This window comes from Musa acuminata, chromosome BXJ3-5, assembly GCF_036884655.1.
Source record: "Musa acuminata AAA Group cultivar baxijiao chromosome BXJ3-5, Cavendish_Baxijiao_AAA, whole genome shotgun sequence".
In the NCBI taxonomy this organism is placed as follows: domain Eukaryota; kingdom Viridiplantae; phylum Streptophyta; class Magnoliopsida; order Zingiberales; family Musaceae; genus Musa; species Musa acuminata.
The window spans coordinates 20,013,724-20,034,736 of NC_088353.1; the positions used below are offsets into that span (position 1 = coordinate 20,013,724).

Here is a 21,013-nt window from a genome sequence, read left to right on the forward strand (position 1 = left end):
GATTTATTTTTGTTTATAGGTTTTTGTTGTATCATTTTTATTATGATAATTAATTATGTTAATCACATTGGTAACTCTAATGGGCAAATGATTAACGTTAACATTAAAGATAATATTTAAAAATTTAAATTGAATAAAAAATTATATAGGATTTTGTTCACTGAATTATAGTAGAAAACATGGAAAAGATGGATGACCACATTGTAATAAAATGAGAGAAAATATATTTAAGAGGAATGAGACAATTAGTATTAATAGTACAAGAAAAAAAATAAAGTGAACCTAAAATGATTTTCAACTAAAAAATATAAATTAAAATTTGAATATTTTTAATTAACTAAAATATAAATTTTTGTGGATTGTAGAAGAAGTACCATCGAATGAAAATTTGGCAAAGTTCAGGGGTATTATGGGGAACTCAAGTTTCCTTTGCGAGCCACCAGAAAGCTGTTCCCAAAGTCCCCCACACGAAGACACACTCCCTCTACACACACGAACCCCTCTCTCAGAGACTCTTCTTCTCTCCTCTACCTAAGGAAGAATAAGATGTGGTGAGGGAGGAGCAAAGCGGACGGCAACTCAAACACTTCTTCCACCAGACGCGACACTGCGCTGTGAGTCGGAGCCAGAACTCTCCTACATCGCCCCCATTGGCGCCCACCGCTCCTTGATCGGTTTTGAACGCCCACCGTCACCTGGATCACAGATCGAGCCCGGTGATCCGCGGAGACGGCTGCAAAGTGCGTTCTTGATGCGGCCCTAGCTTCGCTACCTCCCCTCCCCGCCGCTCGACGGCCTCGATCGGGCGATCGGGGCGTTTGATGCCCTCGCATTGCGGGAATCCGTTGCGGGTCGGTTGAATCTGCGTGGATACTTGTCGGGACTGTCCTTTTATGTTTAGGGCTTTGGTTCTGATGTGGATGCACAGGAGGTTGCTTTGATCTGGTAGATCTGAGTCACGCTTCGATGTGGTGTAGTTAATTTCGTTTTTCCCTTTATTGGAATTTGGGCGATGCATGGTGGGTTTGAAATATTGCAGGGTTTGAGGATTTTGGGTTGCGGGGGAGTGGAGTTGCCAGGGGATGATAAAGGAGCTGCTTTGCTTGGTCGAATGATGAATTCAGACACTTCTCTTGACTGCGCCGTGTTCAAGCTCTCGCCTAGACGCTCACGGTGAGAATGCTCCTTCAAGATGGGTTTGGGGGTTTTATTTTCTGACAATATCTTGTAAAGACGAAGATTACCTTTTGCAGGTGCGAATTGTTTGTCTCGGGAAATGGAAAAACTGAGAAGATTGCTTCTGGTTTCTTGAAGCCGTTCATCACGCATTTGAAGGTTGCAGACGAGCAGGCTGCACGGGTAGACAAGTCGATAAAGCTCGAGCTTGAAAAATCTCACGATGCTGGCTCATGGTTCAACAAAGGAACTCTTGAAAGGTACGATTGAGACAGTGCGGCCACTTCTGCCAATCAAATGGGTCTTCAGCCAATTTTTCATGATTTATGATGTGGTATACTCCAGGAACTATTGGTGGCTCGAAGGACTTTTGTTTTCTTTAACAATAAGTATTGGTTGCAGGTTTGTTCGGTTTGTGAGTACACCTGAGGTGCTGGAATCAGCCAATACCTATTATGCAGAGATGTTGCAGTTAGAAGGGGCCAGGAGAATATATGCACAGGTAATGCACTTGATTGTAGATAGTTGGAATTTGAAGCTACTTCCATTTAGCATTGTCTGAACTTGCACAACTTGCTAATCCAGGGTGGAGGAGATACACTTCCTGGTACATCAGGTATGTTTGATTTTCTACAGCATTGGATATAAAAATGATGTAAATGAGAGCCTGTAGTAGAGATTACTTTCTGTAACCAATACGTTTCAATCACCCTCATCTTTTCATAATTATGACTCTGCGTTCACACTTTTCCCTTGATTAGTGTGTCATGTTTTCCCTGATAATGTTTATATACATTATAACTCATTACTCATTGTCTTACCATAATTCTGTGCATTTGATTCTCATATTTCTTGTATCATCGGTAAGATTTCAAACATTATTTGGTACATAGAAAGCCTTTGATGGTTCTTCTTTAAGAAATAATTCATGTGTTGTTTTTGCCTTTTGTTTTGTAACTGATGTATTAGCTTCATCTTTTGTTAATACAAAATTTTGTCTGGATTTTTATTCAGGTGAAGATGGTACAAATACTGTAGCAGCTGCAGATATAACAAAGTAAACTTCTCTTCTTATTGCTTACTTGAACAAGCTAGTATGAAGTTTCCCATTATTTGTAGTGAAGTTGGTGATATGATTTTTATTTTGTATGCGTTTGCTTTTTTCTAGAATTCTGTTATTTAAAGGAAGAGATAAACTAATAAGTAAACAATCAAATCAATATTGCAATTCTAGAATAACCTACCTGTTGATTCTCCCCTGGTTTGATGGCATTACACATATATGTATATATATAAATGAATCCTCAAGATTGTTACTTTTATGAGAAAGTAGAAATCTCTTTTTTAGGAACTCATGATCTCTTTTGAGGAAATCATGCTAATCGTTCCAATTAACTATCAATGGCCTTACATTAGATCTTAGCAGCCTCATTATTAAAGTAATCAATAGCTTGTGTAAGATTAGGATTTGATTTGAGTTAGAAATCTGGAGGTGTTAAACCATCTAATCTTTAATTGTGTTGTGAAAAGGAAATCCACATCTAGACTATCTGTTTTAAAAAATATTTTATAATTTCAATTCGCTTAATGTGAAAATAAAAATTTAGTAATGAAAATTGCAAAAGAAATACAGCCATCATGTATTTCCTGGCTGGCAACTGACTTGTTGACATGGATCTTTATGACCTGGATTTCAGTTTGTCTGTTGGTATGGTCCTTCATCGGTCCCCTCACATAGCAATGAGCAGAGCAAATGATAGACACAAGGATTGAAGGAAAAAAGAAGTTATGTATGGTGGAGGGGAAAATTAAGAAACTTTCTCCTTGTTTTTCTTGCATGGTTTTATAGAACATCTTTGTTAGGAAAGGCTTTCTTCTGATAATCAGTTTGGTATCGGTAAGGATAGCTGGGAGTAGAAATGTTCACGTTGTGCAGATGCATGGTAAAATTTAGTTGCAGGGTTTAAGCTGGACTACAAAATGTAGGTAGGGGATTCATTAATAAAAAATAAGCTTGGTTGAATGTGTTTGTGACAATTGGAGTCATTTAACGTTACTTATGTAGTTCACAATACATTCTGAAGGTCTCAAACTTAGAATGCCAAACAATAAAGAAGATTGCAAATTCTTGACTGAAAAGTTTAGCTTGGATAGGAGCTGTTGGCAATGTGTGATATTGTTTTCATGCTTTTGAAGTTACTCTTTTCTTAGGCTTTTGTCTAACATTTTTGGTCGCCATTGATGGAGCTTTAAACACCTCCCTTTAATCCTCTTACCCCAGATATTGACCCTCATTTATAAGTGAAATACCCTCATTTTGTGCCTATTGCATTCCCAAGTTCCAGTTTTCTGGTTTAATTTAAATGAGTAAGTATATGAATTTTTGTGTTCAGAAATTTTGTTGGGAAATCTTGGGGGCGACATCACATGCGTAGTGGAAGAACAAGAAAACAAAATCCTCGATTGCCAAAGAGAAGTTCATCGTCGTGCGAAGATTGGTGCGCAAAATCCGCGAAACTTAAAACTGCGTATAGAGTAGATTGTGTTACCTAGGGAGATTGTATATCCTTGTTTCCTTGCAGATCCTTAGGAGAGGGTGAAGGAGGTCAAGCGTCCTCTCTAGCGGTGATCCACACAGCAGGGCTGCGACGACGCTCCTCAAAACTCCAGGCCTGCTCTGAGGTGGAGAGGGAGAGGAGAATAGGAAAGGCAAGCAAAGGCTCTAGCTTATGAGGCTCTGAATCTCTCCTATTTATAGAGGTCCCCTATCAAACCCTAATGGGTCCACCCCAAGTGGGTATTGGATCTACATCCAATAAGAAAAGGGCTCCGTCGGATATCTCATATCCGAACCTCTACTCATCGCAATGCTTACCATATGTGTGTGACCCTCTAGGCCCAATATCGAGCTGGCCGTGAGTCATACCTGTCAGAACTCCTTCTAACTCAGTGAATTATTATCTCTGTAATAATTCACTCGACTCATCGACTACGGACGTACTAGGCCACTACGCCGTAGTCCCCATACGATACAGGGGAATCCAATCCATTGGACCTGTCTATCCTCAGTTACCGTGTACCTATAGTCCCTCATCCCTCTGATATCTCAGAGACTGTATATCGAGCATGGTGCTGTCAAACCCATACGATTTCTACTCGAGTCTTGCTCTAATCGGATTCTCCCGGAGAACTCTTTCTCTCTCAACCCGAATGACCCTGGCCAGGGATTTGTCTGAGCAAGAACACATGGGATATTCCTCTCATCACGCCGAGAGTGGATGATCCTCTATCGACACTCAATAGCCCTCGTAAGGTCGACTACCACTCCCAATGACCAGCTGTACTAGATCTGGGACAGCCAAACTTATAAGTCTGGTATCAAAGAGTGGAGCACTCATACAGGACATCCTTGGTGTCTCAAGTCTAATGACCAAATACACCACTAGGACTACGGAATCGTTGTCTGACAATAAGGCATCATCAACCATCCAGCATTTCGTTAGCAGATCAATCAGTGAACTCATTCTCCAATGAGCACCTATGGACATCGTACTGTATCCCTAGTGTATCCCTAGGGAACTGTTCAGTACATCGTATTGTATCCCTAGTGTCCCTACACGAGCAGCTATGAGACCAGTTGCATCTATCATATGGACGGGTATATAGCACACTAGTTTGTCCGGTTATCACGATGTTCCTCTCGAGTAACCTATGACCGGGATTATTTAGGATATGTGTTTAAAGGTGAATCGATCTCATCATCGTGATCTCATCACAATCCGATTCCCATTGCACAAATCCAAGGACATCACAATATATATATGCACATATGCAATAGTTATAAAGTGATATACGTCAAAATATAATAAGCAAAAAAATTCTGTATCAAGTCACACGTGCCATCACTCACGTGATTGGCTTGCTGGGCACCTATGACTAGCAAATTTAATAAAGGATTTCTACATGTTGGAATTAATCTTTTAATCAAGGTTCTAAATATTGTACCGTACTAGTGTATCGAGCATTGCTCGATATGGTACGGTACGATGTACTGAACACTTCGCCTAAAATAGGCATAAAACCCTTTAGAAATATCCGAAAAATATAAAAAAAGTTAGGATAGGATTTTTAAGTTAGAAATAAATATATATTTAGTATAGTTTTAGCAAAACTAATATAAATTAGATAAGAAAAGTGTCACATGTCTTTTTTGGGCTTTAAGGAATAACCTTGTGCAAGGTTTGCAATTTCGGTCCATTCCGGATCATCCTTCCATTAATATTGAATTATCTACAGAAAAATTATTTGAATTGTTAGATTATTTTGTATACAACTTAAACTTTAAGATTCAAATTAATCACATGTATAGATATACTTGATTCTACCACCAAAATGAACAACGAGCCTCCATGGGCGATGGATTAGAGTCTTCGATCCTATGTATTTGTACATCAATATGATATGATTATCGGACCCAATCCTGAAATTGATCCCATGATATGGTGTATTGATACATCGTATACCATTTGTGCATCAATGTGATGATGGTCGTAGGTTGATCGTCCTTAATCATGTGTCTGAGGTGGCTCTTGAGGCGTGTATTAGTGAATGTTAGAATTCCTACTTTCGTTACTGATTTACTACTCCGTATCATACTGTTGCTCAGAGAAATATAACCAACTATCATCGTACTGCTATTAGTTGTAAGATTCTCTATAATACGATGGCTGTGAATATGATTAGCTTCATTCTGTGTCTACCTCGTGTAGGCTCTGTCGCATCTGCTCAAAATCATTCATTGGCTTTCCCTTCTCCTTCTGTGCATAAACTTGACCAGTACCTTGTCGAGTTCCATGATTTGATTCAATCCACAATTCATTACTTTGTTGAGTTTAGGAGAGTGAAAATATGAGAATAAGAGAGAGAATATAAGAAAAAATGAGTTTTAGAGGGTTTAAGAAAGTGTGAAAGTGAAATGGATTGAAATAAGGGGGTGGAAAGGGTTTAAAAGCCTTTAAGGAGGCCTCCAACGATCAATTTGATCATTAGAACACTGTTACCATTCAGTAATGGTTGAAATCAATCGGTACTGATCGGTACAGGTCGGTAACGGTCAAAATTTTGATCGTTACCGCCCTGTCATGGACAAAATTATAAACGAGGTGTTTGATGTAATGCTCATATATGTCTGTGTCCTTCGGTTTTGTTCATGCTTTGCACATCATGTAAAGGGCTGATAGTAGGCTTTGCAGTCCCATTTTGGTTTGTTTTGGTGGTCGTCTTAGGCTTGTAAACAAAGGTGGTGTCATGTGAGCACTTGTGGGGATTTTGGTCTGTAGTGGACCATTTTGGACCTTTTATTATGCGACTGTTCAGAGCTTGTGATGTTTATGAAGTGTTTGCTGAAATGGTTGCTTGTGGATCTCGAGTGAAATGTTTTTTCTAACTCATTTTCTCTTTTGTAGGTTCTAAGGGACGATAAGAGGTTTCGGAAAGGCTGACCTTTGCTGATGGACATGCAAGGGAGTTGCATGACTTGGGAAAAACCAGCTAAGTGTGTTACATACGGTATTAGAGCAGGACAAGCACACATAGAAACACTTGGCATGTAAACGAGGGGGACCTAGCGGGGTTGCGTTGAGGGCAGTTAGCACACACGACCGTTTGGGGGAAATGGGAATGAAGGTGTCGTGAAAAGAATCGCTCAGAGGAGCGGGCATCTAAGATTGACATTCAGAGGAATAACCAACCCTTCGTGTGAGAGGTATCACGAGAACAAGCAAACTAGCAAGAATGCGTAACACACAAAGGTTGGGATGACAGAGTTTGAGCTATGACTCGACGTTGACAACCATACTTGATGGTGTTCAAAGCAAGCGGGGCGCTTGGTAAAGGATGAGACCATGCAAAGTGGGTTGGGTTGCTCAGCGACCGAAAGAGTTGTGCAAAGCTCATAAAGGTGAGGAAAATTGCTAACTCGAATAATTCGGTACTCATGAAGGGTTTGTATGCCGATGATTTAATGTTCGTGGCCATCCCAAGGCGACCGAAACTCGTTTTTTTTGGCACCATGGAGCATTAAAATTTTCTCTTAGGCATGGGAAGGATACGTCCGTAGAAGGTTGAATTGTGCAATGAGTTCAGTATGTTACTAGGCCATAAGGGGTGCAACGGGGGTTGTATTGGCGAGGAGTCGTAATTTAGTAAAGTATGTTTGCGGGAGCAAAACAATACACAGTTTATTCAGCAAGACAGAGTAGTCCAAGGGGATGGTGGTCTTCGAAACTTCTAGTGGAAAAGATGCGAAAATAGAAGTTGCTCCAATGAGACAGATATTCAGGAGGGATAAGTCTCAGTTCTCTAGAGGGAGAATCATATGTAATGGACCGCACATGTTGAGGAGTACCTCAATACAATAACTCCACAAAGCTCAACGGACTGAGTGAGTGGCGAGGAGTCATCGCATAATCTCACATGACGTAATGCATTAGTGGATGTATTGCGAGATCAAGTGGGAGAGTGACCGAAGACAACACAAAATAAAGGCACACTTGGAGCCGATATGGAGATCGAACTTAACGGAGGGCTGACCCATGAAATGGTGGACGTGTGGGCCACCATCAACTCAATGCAATCGAGGAGCGGAACAATTTGGGTATAACTTGATGAAGTACCCAAGCCGCATGAAGGGAGTCGGCATAGAAGATGGAACATGGAGCGGAGGCACGAAACTTTTCTTGGATATAGGTCAAGGACATGAACTCTTGCAGAGGCAAGAGCGGGATCATATCGTTCTATGGGTCCCTCATTCTGATGGAGCAGGCTCATCTTGCTTGGTGTCAAAGATGAAGGTAGTTTCGAGGCACATACACCTTATCTTAGATAAGCATTTGATGGAGGAACCAAGGTGACTCAACTTGCGGAGGCGGGTACTCTTGAAAAATATGCCACGGTACTGCTGTTCAAGTTGCCATAAAGGAAGCGGTGCGCAGTGAAGATTGTGCTGGTGGGGGCAGAGCCCCGGATTTAGAGAATAGTGTGTACCAATTTCAGTGAAGTTGGTGGACTTAGGGAGCTGGTAGGCGATGGATTGTCCTAGAGCTATGCTTTGTCTGGGTGTGACCCGAGAGCGGGTGGGAAGGTCGATTGCCAAAGGAAAATGAACACAATCAAAGGTGGAAGAGGCATTGCGATGTGTTGACAAAAGTTATATATAGAGGGATTGCAATTCGATTTTATCCCACAATGACATGGTGTAGTAGATCGTGGTGGAACAATTCGTGGCAATATGATACACATAAAACTAGTCCCGCTAGAGGCTAGATCATATGAAGGTATGATCGGAAGCTATTGAGAACTCCACTTCAGTGAATATCACGACAGCAAGAAGGGCCATTAATTCAAGGAGTGAATGCCATGGTATTGCAGAGGTGGGTCTTCCATACGTGTATCGAATTTTGCATCGGATGAAAGCCTTTGTCATCAGCATATAGGGGTTATATACCACCGAGGGAGAATTTCGAATATAAGTACTAGTGAGTCCCATGGGGGGATTTGATCATGTAGAAGTATGATCGGAGCGGTTGGAGAGTTGGACTACTCCAAAGCTCGTATTCGCTTAAGGGAGCTCAGCAAGTTAGAGGACAAGGTTGAATAAGCGAACGTTATTACCAAGGAAGCTAAGGAGAATAGAATTGGCGTGAGCCCTGTAACTTGATGGCGGAGGCAATGCATGGGAGTTACAGTCTTTTTATCGACCAAGGGGAACTGCTCGGAGAATACAGAGGTGTTGAAGCAAGTAGTCGAAAGGGGCGAGGAAGCGACGACGAGTCCAGAGGGACTTAGCTACCAAAAATCAAGTATCAGTTAGAATAAAGGTGGGCTCGGAGGAGTGCCACAGGGTCGCGAAGGTGGATCTATTGATCGCGAAAGGGATGCAGATATGAGGTGATGGATAGTAGGGCCATGGGCATGATAGCACCATGGTATCGTAGAGGCGGGACTTTCGTGGAGTCATAGATCCCTTGCTTTTATGGAGGGAGAGTGCTTGGTCATGAAAGGGACCGAGGAGGTAAAGAATGTAGAGGCAAGCTCCAAGAACTGAGACAAGGCTGAAGGGTGGAGGCCAGGTAACTTTGTAAGACCGGTGTTAATGAGCTTCTCATCAAAATAGTCTTAAGTGGAGGACTTCGAATCGTTACAAGAGTGTTCGACCAAGGAACAAATTAGGTAGTATGCGGTACTGTACCTTTGCTACTTAGAGGAGTAGGCGACAGAGATGATGGAGAAGAAGGTACAATTCCAGAGGCGACCAAAACTATTAGAGATTTGCTCCAAGTTGGGGTGAAAACTTCTTGCATTCCAAAAGTTTGATGGCATTGAGAAGTTTGATCATAGTAGCTAACCTGACGCAAGGAGTCCAAACACTTTGAGTGCTTCAGAAGTATAAGCAAAGAGCGGGCGAAGGCTTGTAACCAGCTCGATGCATGAAGTACAACCTCGAGGAGGCGGGCAAACTCAAGTAACCTTTGTTTTCTCAACTCTTAAGAGAATGGGTGAAACCGAGTACCATAATTGTCTTATGTATCCAGCAGAGGAAACTTTGCACAAGTCCAAAGACCCCTTCGAAGAAATCTAAGGGAAGATAATAGTTGTCAAATCCTTACCAATAGTGATCGGTGCTACTGAGAGTAGATTGTCTACTTCATTTCCCAACAGAATGCCAATTGAAGGCGGAAGTGATGTGAACCTACTTGGATATGACAACCAAGTGGAAGAAGAATCGACGGGCAAATTTTCGGAGGAAGGATCCAAAGACTTCAAAGTCTACGAGGCGATGCTCATTAAAGCTCCAACAAGCATCCATCAAATTTAAGCGGCATGAGGTATTTGAGAGACTTGTGCATACCAAGGATGGTCTTTTTCTTCATTTAAGGGATCCACAGGAACCAATAGGGATCAGTACAGCTCAGCCGACCCTACACCAGAGTCAGAGTTATTGGCAAGTTGAAGCAGCATGACAGATCAAAGTTCTACTATTCAACAATAGTGGCGGAGTGCAGTTGGGAGTCAAGAGGCGCATTGCAGCTGGAGCAGAAGATTAAAGACTTAGCAAAGGTGAGGAGATGCAGCATCTGCAAAGGCTTCAACGAGGATATCAAAGGAATAAGTGGGGTAGAATGTCATAGACAAAATTGTAAACGGGGTGTTTGATGTAATGCTCATGTATGTTCGTATCCTTTGGTTTTGTTCATACTTTGCACAGTATATTAAGGGTTGACAGTAGGCTTAGTAGCCCCATTTTGGTTGGTTTTAGTAACCGACTTAGGCTTGCAAACAAAGGTGGTATCATGTGGGCACTTATGGGGATTTTGGTCTGTAGTGGACTATTTTGGACCTTTTGTTGTGCGATCATTCAGTGCTTATGATGTTTTTGTTTGTAATTTGCATTGGCTATGAAGTGTTTGTTGAAATGGTTGCTTGTGAATCCCGAGTGAAATGCTTTCTATAACTTGTTTTCTCTTTTGTAGGTCCTAAGGGACCATAAGAGGTTTTGGGGAGGTTGATCTTTGCGAACAGACACGCAAGGGTGCTACATGACTTAGGCAAAACTTGCTAAGTGCGTAACAGCCCGGTACAGCCCCAGATTGCTCAATACGGGGCCAAATATTTGATACTGCCTGGTAGCGGGCAGTTCGCGTGTCAGTTTGTTGGCGGACCGATACAGACTGCCCATATCGGGTAGTATGGTCCGGTATTCAAAACATTGCTTTCAATATAGTTATGTGGTTTTCAAGATGCAAAAAAGATACAAGGTGCTGAAAATCTAACAAAGTGGTAACATAAAAGAATTAATTCAATGTAAATTTTAAAACTAACAAGAAAAATATCACATTTTTGCTTGTGTGATGAGATCAAACCTACTCAACTCTAGGGCCAAAAAGATTTCTTTAAGATGCATCAGATCTAATCTGCCAAAGTCATGTTTATGTTTCCTGAGAGCAGTGTGTACACCTGACTTTTGACTGAAGCAAATTTGACACTTTCAGTGTCTAGAGTGGGTTGTAAGGAATATCTTACAGATTTGTATCTTGTACTTGGCTACAGGATGTCAGTATTCAGTATCATGTGGAACCATAAAAACTACTTTTATTTTTCCTTAAACCTGCAACTTGATTACTTTTAAACATCTACTAGATGTTGTCATCCTTTAATTTGGCTTCCGAATATGGGAGTATCCTGTGCCTATGGATATCAAAATAATCTGCAAACAGGTTCGTTGAATGCATTGCAAGTTCCAGTATGCACTAGCTTCAAGCTTCAAGCTTCACACGTGACAACTAACTGAAGTGGAAACTTGAAAGATAAAAAGACTGGCAAATAAAAATTGCTTCTTGTTTCATTATCTACTAATATCAATTTTTATATGGTTTCTTTTGCAGGAAGGAGCTTCTAAGAGCCATTGATTTGAGGCTTGTGACTCTCAAGCAAGACCTGGCCACAGCTTGTGCTCGGGCATGTTCTGCTGGATTTACCACTGACAGTGTTTCTGAACTTCTTCTTTTTGCAGAATATTTTGGTGCAAAACGCCTAAGGTAAATTTTGGGACTCTAAATCTGATAGATTCTTTTTCCAACTAAATAAGAAAAAAGACTAATCTTTCGACCGATTTAGCAATTGGGGGAGACATATAGATTGGTAGTTAAGTCTAACTCTGTGCCCTTGTACCCTCATTATGCTGCTGACTAAGATCTACTAGGCCTTTTGGTTTGGGTGAAAGATGTTTGATGACAATCTCCCTGGATGTATGGGTGCAATTTTTCCATTTCACTTTTTACCACAACCTCCCTTCTGGTAATGCTGTTGTGGCTGGTTGGTAGGATGTATGCATAGGAAGCATGGAACTTGTTGAGGGAATGCCCACCTTTAGGCGGGCGGTGTCAAGGGTCTGAGACACCTGTGTTCTTCCTACCATGCTGGCAAAATGGCTGAGCCATCTTTTTTTTTTCCTTTTTCTTATCACTGTTTCAACCTATGAAGTTTCTAGTGATTGTGGTGGGATGTTCCCATGATTCTTTCTTATGGCTCCTAGCCAGTCCACTGGTTTGGGAACCTTGATATCTGGAGTTAAACATTAATGTCCTTTTTAACACCTTGTTAACAGACCCGTGGCTTATAATAGGGTTATCCTGAATTACTGTTGGATGATGTGTCAGCTAGAATGGTACCTACTTTTCTATCCGAACTGATACCAGACCTGATTATAGAGTACTCAAACCTGTTTTGAGTGTGTTAGAAAGTCTCAGGTACTCAAACCTGATCAGCTTTCATCCCTAAATATCATTGAATTTTGTGTTTATGCTTGATTTCCTTCTAAAGTAAGTATAAAACCATTTCGGGTACCGGACCCGTTTTGGTGATCTGTCAGACTGGTATGTACCAGTTAGTACCAGTGTACCGACACATGTTACACCAGTATATATCAGCGTTTTGGAGAGGAAGAAAAAAGGGAGAAGTGGAAGGGGCGGTAGAGGAACAGAGGAGGAAAAATGAAAATGAAGGAAGAAGGAAGAAGAGGAAGCAGTGGTAGAGAAGAAGAAGAAGGTAGAAGAGAAGGAGAAGAGCTGGGAGTGTACCTAGGAAGAAGCAGGAACACAGCGGCAATGGCGTTGGCAGTAGTGTGCCAAGGATTCATGAAGCTGCGACATCACGAAGCGGCGGCATCGGAAAGCAGCAGCAGCGACATCATGAAACAGCAGCAGCGGCGACGATAGTAGTGTCATATGTGAAAAGAGGGCTCACGAATTCATGTGAGAATTTGCGAGCCCTAATTTGTTTTTTTTTTCTTTTTTAATGCCGAACTGTATGGGCCCCACTGCTTTTTCTGATTTTTATATTATTTTGACCGGATCGCCTGAAATGGGGTGATCCACATACCGGCCCATGCTTGGATTGGTATGTGCTGCCTGTTTCGTACCATTTTCAGCGGTACAACAATCATTGGCTAGGATACTAAGATGCCTTCTTCTGTCTTCAGATCCCAAGAGGATTTTCTTTTTATGTAATATTTCTTGGTGTTCGACAAATTCTGAAATTAATTTTTTTGTTTGTCTTGGCTATTCGATATCTTCTTTTTCTCATATGCATAATGTTCTTTAAACTGGCATGACGATATTAATCACTTTGAAACTTGCCTGGTATTGGCAACAGTGAGGCATGCAACAAATTTATTGTGCTTTGCCAGAGGCATTCTGAGCTAATTGGCCAGCAGCACCAACCGCAGCCTGTGTCTCTAAATTTGAAAAGTTTTGCTGATGGGAATGTTTGCCCCTCCTCAAGCTCAGACACGTCGATAGACAAGCCAGAGTTGGGGGATGGTGGTGCTGGTAAACCACCTGATGGTGCTGGTCTCCAGCATCACAATATCAACACTAGCCAGCCATCACAGCTGAACTCAACAGAGTTAGGCACATCTGAGCAGGCCAAGCCCATCCAACGGCGGAGGGCAGTGTCAGAGGAGCCTATTTCATGTGCTTCATCAGCTAATGAGCCAGCTCAGCAGGATGGAGGAGGGAGTTTTAGGCGGCTTAGCGTGCAGGATAGGATCAACCTATTTGAGAACAAGCAAAAGGAACAATCTTCAAGTTCTCGAAATATCACAACTGCAGGTATTGTTAATAGGGTAGTAGCAGGTAAATGGGAGCATAGGAGGCTTCCTTCTGATGTTTCAGAGAAGTCAGTATTGAGAAGATGGAGTGGTGCTAGTGACATGAGCATTGATCTTAACATCAGCAACAGTAACACTTTTAATGACCACAAAGAAAGTAGGAATGCTGTTGGAAATCCTACATCTGCCAATTTGCCGTGTCCATCATTAAGTAAATCTGAAGAGACCGAGGCCTTTGAGTTGAAGGATACTGCAACATCACAATGCTGGTTGGATCTTAAAGAAAGAATGGTCACTTCCTCTTCTTCTTTGCAGTTCCAGTGCAAAAATTTTCCTGGTGATAAAGATTGTACTGAGGCTGAAGATATCAAGTTTTCTATGAGCAAGGACAGGCCAGTGCTGGATAAGAGGCAGCACAAGCATTACAGAAGTGCTTCTGTGAGCAGGATGGAGTACTGTGGATTGGGTAATCAAGATGCTTCAGAAACCAGCAACAATGCTGAGTTGAAAGATCATGCAGCCTGTCACATCCATTTAAAAACAGAGGATCACGTGCAAATGAAAAATCAAGTAGCTTTGCCGGAAATATCACAAGCTGTATCAGCTGTGACCAAGCAGAATAGCTGGAGAGAGCAAGTTATGCAGTCCCAAACTAGAGAAAATCCTTCTCGATCAGATGGTGTTGAGCTGAAGGATCAAGCAGAGGTGGTTAACCAACTCCAGACATTTGAGAGAAGAACAGATGTTGAAGCGAAAGAAGTGAAAGCAAATGGCCTATCAGATTCTCAGGCCCGGTTCAAAATTTCATCTGGTTTGTCATTGGAGTGTGATCTACAGATTTCTCAATCTCAGAAGAAAAAAAATGCTGTAAAAATGGAGGAAGCAGTGGCAAGAAAGGCTGTTAAACGAAAAGAAGATGCCAGTCACCAGGAAATAAATTGTCCTAAACAATCATTTGTTCCCAAGGGAAGTGTAGACGAAATAATACAGGGTGATACAGATCACATGCCTGCTTTTCCTTTGACAAAAACTAAGGAAATTGAACCACCTTCTGCATATCAGATGGAGCAGCTTCCGGCTGGGATGGCATCTAAACGAAATCAAGAATTAAATGATGAATTACAAATGAAGGCTAATGAGTTGGAAAAACTTTTTGCTGCACATAAGCTTGGAACTCTCAGTGAGCAGACAGCTTCCTCTCAAAGAAGCAGACCTGTAGATGTCCAGGAGGATCATGTTCCCATGGCTATGGAGAAAAGACATGCAGTGGTACTTCCTGATCAAGTGCCTGAGAAGAAATATCCAAGGAATATTCCGAACAATGTTGTAGATTTTGATGCCAATTTCCTGCTGAAAATGGTAGGCAATAAGGAGCATTGTAGCAGTATGAACCAAAAGTTCGATGCTGTCAGTCCATCAGATGATTCTAGAGGAAAATTTTTCTTTAAGTACATGCAGAAACGAGATGCAAAGCTATTGGAAGAGTGGGAAACAGAAAGGGTTCAGAAGGATGCAAAAATGAAGGCAATGCGTGACAGCCTGGAACGTAGTCAAGCTGAGATGAATTCCAGATATTCAGGAACTGCTGATAGACATGGTTCAAAATACACTCATCATCATGCAGGAAAGTTGAGATCTATTAGTAGTACATCCATAAATTGCAAAAATCAGGTAGTGAAAAATTCACCTTGTAACAACCTTTAATTTTTATGTTTATGCATTATTTCCTCTAGAGTCATCATACTATTGCTACTTATTAATTTCCAGGTTTATGGTAATGACATCCTTAGATCTAGATGGATATGATCTGGTTAAATACTAATTGAGTTCAAGAATTTGCAAATGATCATTTTACATGTCTTTTTTCTTCAATTACATGTTAATTTCATGTACTACTAGAGTTCATGTTATTAGATATGCAAGTCTACACCAAAACATTTACTTCGGTTATGTCTATTCTAGATCATATTTAGTTGTGATATATGATCCTCCCTAGACCCTGCATTGACTGAAGCCTTTTGTTATGAACTGCTTTATTGTCTGTATTAGACTAGAGAGAAAGAGTTCAAATGAAGCAATCTAGCAGAAAGGAGAATGAATGACATCAAATTTATTTGTACTAAAATTCTTTAGCTCCTATTTTCACTGGTTGGTGCTAATCAAGTTTACAACAACAACAAAACATAATGTCACAACTATCTGGGTTTGGCTATAAGATCTTTTGCCACCATCAAGCCTTGTAAAGGACCATATCCTGATCTAAATTAAGATTTAAAATTTTCATTTATAATTTCAAGGAAAGTCTTTTTATATCTCCCTCTATCTTTCCTCATACTATTAATAATAATTATTTTATATCTTCTAAATATCATATTAAATGATCATTCCTTATTTTATCTGCTATCAAAGTTGCATTTAATTATTCATGAATGTTCACACATCAACCTAAACATTTTTACCTCAACAATATAAACTTTTTATTTATGTTGTTTTTTAATTATCACCATGCACTCAGAACTATTAGATTCAAACCCATGACCACGTGGTAAAATCCATGTGCTCTACCGACAGCTTTTGGCACTAATCAAGTTTGTGGTGCTTTTTGGAGTAATAACTTAAAATGTCATGACATTTGAAAAAAAAAACTAATGGGCGATTTCTTTATTCTATAAAGTTGTTACTCCTTTCTTTTTGCTTGTTTCTTTTGCTAAATCTAATTTTCCAACTATCATTTCTGGCTAAACAGATTCTTTTTCTGGTAACAGGCTGTTGACTCTGTTCACGAAGAGGGGGAAGATCTGGATGATTTGTACAAACAAGTTGGTCATGGGCAACATACATCCTACAATGATTCATTTGGTGACAATTCTTCTAAAAGTACCAACTCCCTGAAGCTTTTCTCTACAAAAACTTTGTCTTCTTCTACTCCTCGGCCATCAGTAGCTTCAGCTCCAAAGACTTCTGTAAAGTCTACTGGAACTGTGTCAGTAAAGCACATGATTCGAACTGAAAATCCTCTTGCTGAATCACTTTCCAACTTCTCTGACTTCAGAAAGGAAAATGCAAAGCCATCAGCGGCAATTAACAGGGTAAATACACGAGAGAAACCAAAATTCCATTCTCGAAGCAAGAGCATTGTTGAAGAGACTAACCTTGTTAAGGAAGACAAGCCACGTAGGTCTTCGTCCATGAGAAAAAGTGCAGCTATTCCTGGTGAATTGAAGAACCTTTCTCCTCTCAATTCCGTTAGCCCTGGGTTTTCCAAGGCACAAAGGGATGCTGCTTTTATCAATAAAGTCCACAAGACCGAGGAGTTTAAACAATTGATCAGGAAAGGGAAAGGTTCAGGTCCTGTTTTAGAGTCTAATATCATTAAATCCAAAGCCTCTGTGGTTTCTAGGTTGAATAAGAATGGAGAGTATTCTGAAGGTATAATTCAGCAAGAGGACTCACCTGACCTGGATAAAGATTTGTTGGAGAGACCTTCTGCTGAACAAGACCTTGAGGCATCTGATTTTCCTGTTGACTCCGATAGTGATAAGCCACAACACATTCAAGAATATGAAAATTCTGATGAATTTTGGTCAGAATATGGTGATGTTCAAACGTCTCTGTCCCAGGCAGATTATGATACAGCTCCTGCTTCTCCTAAGTTTAGTACTTCTGCAGGGAATACATTAGAGTCAGCAGGAGAAAGCCCTCGATTATGGAATCCACACCTACACAATTCATTTCCTTATGTACATGAGGCATCAAATATTGATGCTTTTGTAGATTCACCTGTAGGCAGTCCAGCATCATGGAATTTACACCCTCTTAACCAAATGATGGAGACAGATGCTGCTCGAACGAGGAAGAAATGGGGAAGTGCTCCGATGCCTATGATTGTTGCTAATGCATCCCAACAGTCACACAAGGACGTCACAAAAGGGTTTAAACGATTACTGAAATTTGGAAGGAAGAGTAGGGGTGCGGAGACTCTTGTCACTGATTGGGTATCTGCTTCAACAGCTTCTGAAGGCGATGATGACACAGAAGATGGTCATGATTTGGCAACACGGCCAGCAGATGACTTGAGGAAGTCGAGAATGGGATGCTTATTTCCTCATGATGGGTTCAATGAAGGAGAGATATTTCCTGAACAAGGTACAAGTCTTTTCCTCTTTGATAGTCTTTCCACCATCTTTAATGAATGACATTCTGTTATGCATTTCTTGATGACACTTCCTCTTATCAAGCTATGTTACTGCACTATTTTTAATTATGTTTGTGGAATGCACACCTACCGTTGCTATTGATAAGTATGTACCATGGAGTCTGAACATGGAATTCACATACCAATGCTATTGATGGGTACTGCTGAAAAAGTTGTTTTAACTGGTTCAACATGATTGAATCCATTAACTGGTCTGTTACCTGTCACTAAAGGAGGGATTGGTCAGACTAAAACCTATGTTTGACACTTTCATTTCATGGGCCTTTGAAGGCTTGACCTGTGAATGTGGTCTTCTTTTTTAGTTACTTGCAACAGTTGTCAAACATGTGGCCCTATGTTGAAAACATTGGTGCTCGGATGGAAAGTAGATTGTCTCCTAAATTTTCCTATTTTGCTATCTTTCTTTTATTCTTTCTGTTAGTGAACCAACATCTGATACAGCAATGTATTATGCCATACCTGTCACATACTGTGGCAGCCATCTGGCATGGAGTTTTACTGAAAAGGGAACTCAACAACCTGCTCAAGTAATCATCATGAGACATTGACTTATATTTCATGCTTGAATTGCATAAGGTAGATTGCTTGTAGATGATTGCTCTGCCTTCTTGTAGGCTTATCAAGTATCATCAGTTGCCTATTTTATGCTTACTTTTGTAGTCACCAAAGTTTGGAAGTCTTCAATCATGTAATGCCCAGCCTTGGATGCAATTATGGAGAAGAACAAAACTTCACCTTAATGCATTGCTTTTCATTATGATTACTGACTAGTGAGAGCTGTAGATATCAAGAAACAAAGATAAGATATACTTAGCTGTTGCTTATTCCTTGCTTAGGTGGTCGATACCGGTCAGGAAGTCCTTGTGTCATCAATTCATGCAATAAATCTTTTGATAACCTCTTGATCCATTCCTTTTTCTTCTGACTGGTGACTGCATATGCTTGGTGGCTTTAATATCCCTTGATAATATTCACAGTTTGAATATATTATACTAAGAATTCAGAAACTTTCTCTTGGTTATTGCTAAGCATGGTAGCTGAACATGGTTTGTTCTATGCAGCTCAATCATTGTGGAGCTCTATTTCAAACCCTTCTGCAAACTTCAAATTAAGGGAGGATCCTTTAACTGGAAGTTCCCTGAAAGGTAAAAACAATATCCTGATGCTGGAAGTTTGTGAAATGTTCACATGCAGTCACATTTGACTTCTCCAATAATGCTAAATGATAAAATCATTGTTGGGTAGTTTTATATGTTGCCTTTGTTCTTAAACTGACTTCTCTGTGACTCACTGCCTCAAAATATGCAGCACCACGCTCCTTCTTCTCCCTATCTTCGTTCCGGAGCAAGGAATCCAAGCCTCGGTGACGGTTTATCTGGAAGTGCAAAGTTATGATGCTCTACGGCTTAGGTACATACTGTTACAATTTTCCAATAGATACAACACGGCCGCTTTAATGCACAATATGCATCCACCCATCTCCGTTCATATCTACAGGTTCTCAACTGCTGTCATCTGTTAGTTTGTTGTAGATTTGGTTGCCTAGAATCAGTTAGGCTATAAATTGTCAGTTAGCATGGAATATGTTGTATGGCCGGAAGTTGTTGGCCCTTTTCAACTTGTGGTATGTCTTTATATATCTAAATCTGTTGGAACAGAAACGAGCAAGAGTATGGTAGTAAGCAATTGATTTGTACAAAGAGAATCCGTGCTGTGTATTCTTCTGTTTCTTCCTTCCTGTCATTTGTGTTTGTCATGAAATTAATTCTTCAGATGCTGATCTATATTTGTTTTCCTGCATATTTTGGGAACTTCTATGTAACTCTTTACGTGACTGCACTAAGTACCAGCTTTGGTGATACTTCTTTTATCTTTCCGCTTAGCCAATCTAGTTTGGAGAATCTGCTTGGTGTAGTGTTTGTGAAGTGATGGGAGGACAAGCACCCATGGCTGATGCTGGGCCCATCAAAAAATATTCTCTTCATTTGTCTGGGCCTCGTTAGGGCCCATGAACAAGTCTAGAAACAAGTCTCATCTCATGAGTCTTGGGCTTTCATAATGGTCGTTATTGTGGTGCATGCACTTGATCAGAATGCCACCATCTCTAGGATGGGTTTTCATAATGATCCTTGTTGTGGTGCATGCGCTTGATCAAAATGCCTCTCTCTAGGACGCCGGAGAGGAGCACCTCGGTGGTGCTCCGACGGCCACCTTTAATCATCATACCTGCCAGCCCACTTCTGAAGGTCAACGGTGTGGATTTCGGTGGAGGTCAAAAGCGATAGGAACCGTGGCGGTCATAGGCAGCTCGAAGGCCATCGACCATTCTGGTATCACGCTAGGTCATATTTCTGAACATTCTTGTAGTATGCTGTGACCCTCGTAATACTTGCATAACCCAACTGGGTGATCGGATCAGAAAAACCGAGAATCAAATGACTAACCAAGTTGTCTAACAAAGTGGTTATGTTAAAAAAATCAAAATGAATAAATTGACCTGATTTGTTTTGGGGTAACTACAGCATGAATCGATCAGTTTTATAATATAGTTGAAATTACTTAAATATTTTAATTATTTTAAATAGGGTTCACATGAGAAATAAAATGACATATCTCATTTGACGATTACTCTCTTTTTTTTTTTGCACTCTCTTCTTTCGCTCTATTCAATATAGTGGATCTCTATCCAACAATCTCTTATTGACTCTTATTGGATTTCATCCCTAGGATCCAACAATTCATGAGTTTATTAGATATCCAATAAAATTAGGGTTTCGACGGATATTTCATATCCGAACCTCTACTCGTCATAATGCCTATCATATGTATGTGACCCTCTAGGCCCTATATTGAGTTGACTGTGAGTCATAGCTCTTAGAACTCCTTCTGACTTAGTGAATTATTATCTCCATAATAATTCACTCGATTAATCGACTACGGATGTACTAGGCTAC

At 40.6% G+C, this 21,013-nt stretch overlaps 1 protein-coding gene across 2 annotated transcripts; it reads left to right on the forward strand.

The window, feature by feature from the left end:
• Window positions 1-474: 474 nt before the first annotated feature.
• Window positions 475-19,797, forward strand: LOC108952111 (uncharacterized). Of its 2 annotated transcripts, none has more exons than XM_065152395.1 (11): window positions 475-945; window positions 1,040-1,173; window positions 1,254-1,436; window positions 1,579-1,678; window positions 1,762-1,792; window positions 2,191-2,233; window positions 11,619-11,771; window positions 13,387-15,514; window positions 16,609-17,989; window positions 19,121-19,204; window positions 19,368-19,797. In XM_065152395.1, the coding sequence occupies exons 2-11, from the start codon at window positions 1,112-1,114 to the stop codon at window positions 19,424-19,426; spliced, it is 4,224 nt and encodes a 1,407-aa protein (XP_065008467.1). In that variant the 5' UTR covers window positions 475-945; window positions 1,040-1,111; the 3' UTR covers window positions 19,427-19,797. The 2 variants fall into 2 exon arrangements, with proteins under 2 accessions (XP_065008467.1, XP_065008466.1); XM_065152394.1 differs by having other exon boundaries at window positions 475-851.
• Window positions 19,798-21,013: the final 1,216 nt, after the last annotated feature.

What these genes read in the sequence shown, in the direction of transcription:
- LOC108952111 (XM_065152394.1), top strand. Translation starts at nt 822, where the DNA reads ATGCCCTCGCATTGCGGGAATCCGTTGCGG. An exon ending in GCAGCTGCAGATATAACAAA is followed by an intron (nt 2,234 to 11,618) that starts GTAAACTTCTCT and finishes TTTCTTTTGCAG; the next exon opens with GAAGGAGCTTCTAAGAGCCA. An exon ending in CCATAAATTGCAAAAATCAG is followed by an intron (nt 15,515 to 16,608) that starts GTAGTGAAAAAT and finishes TTCTGGTAACAG; the next exon opens with GCTGTTGACTCTGTTCACGA.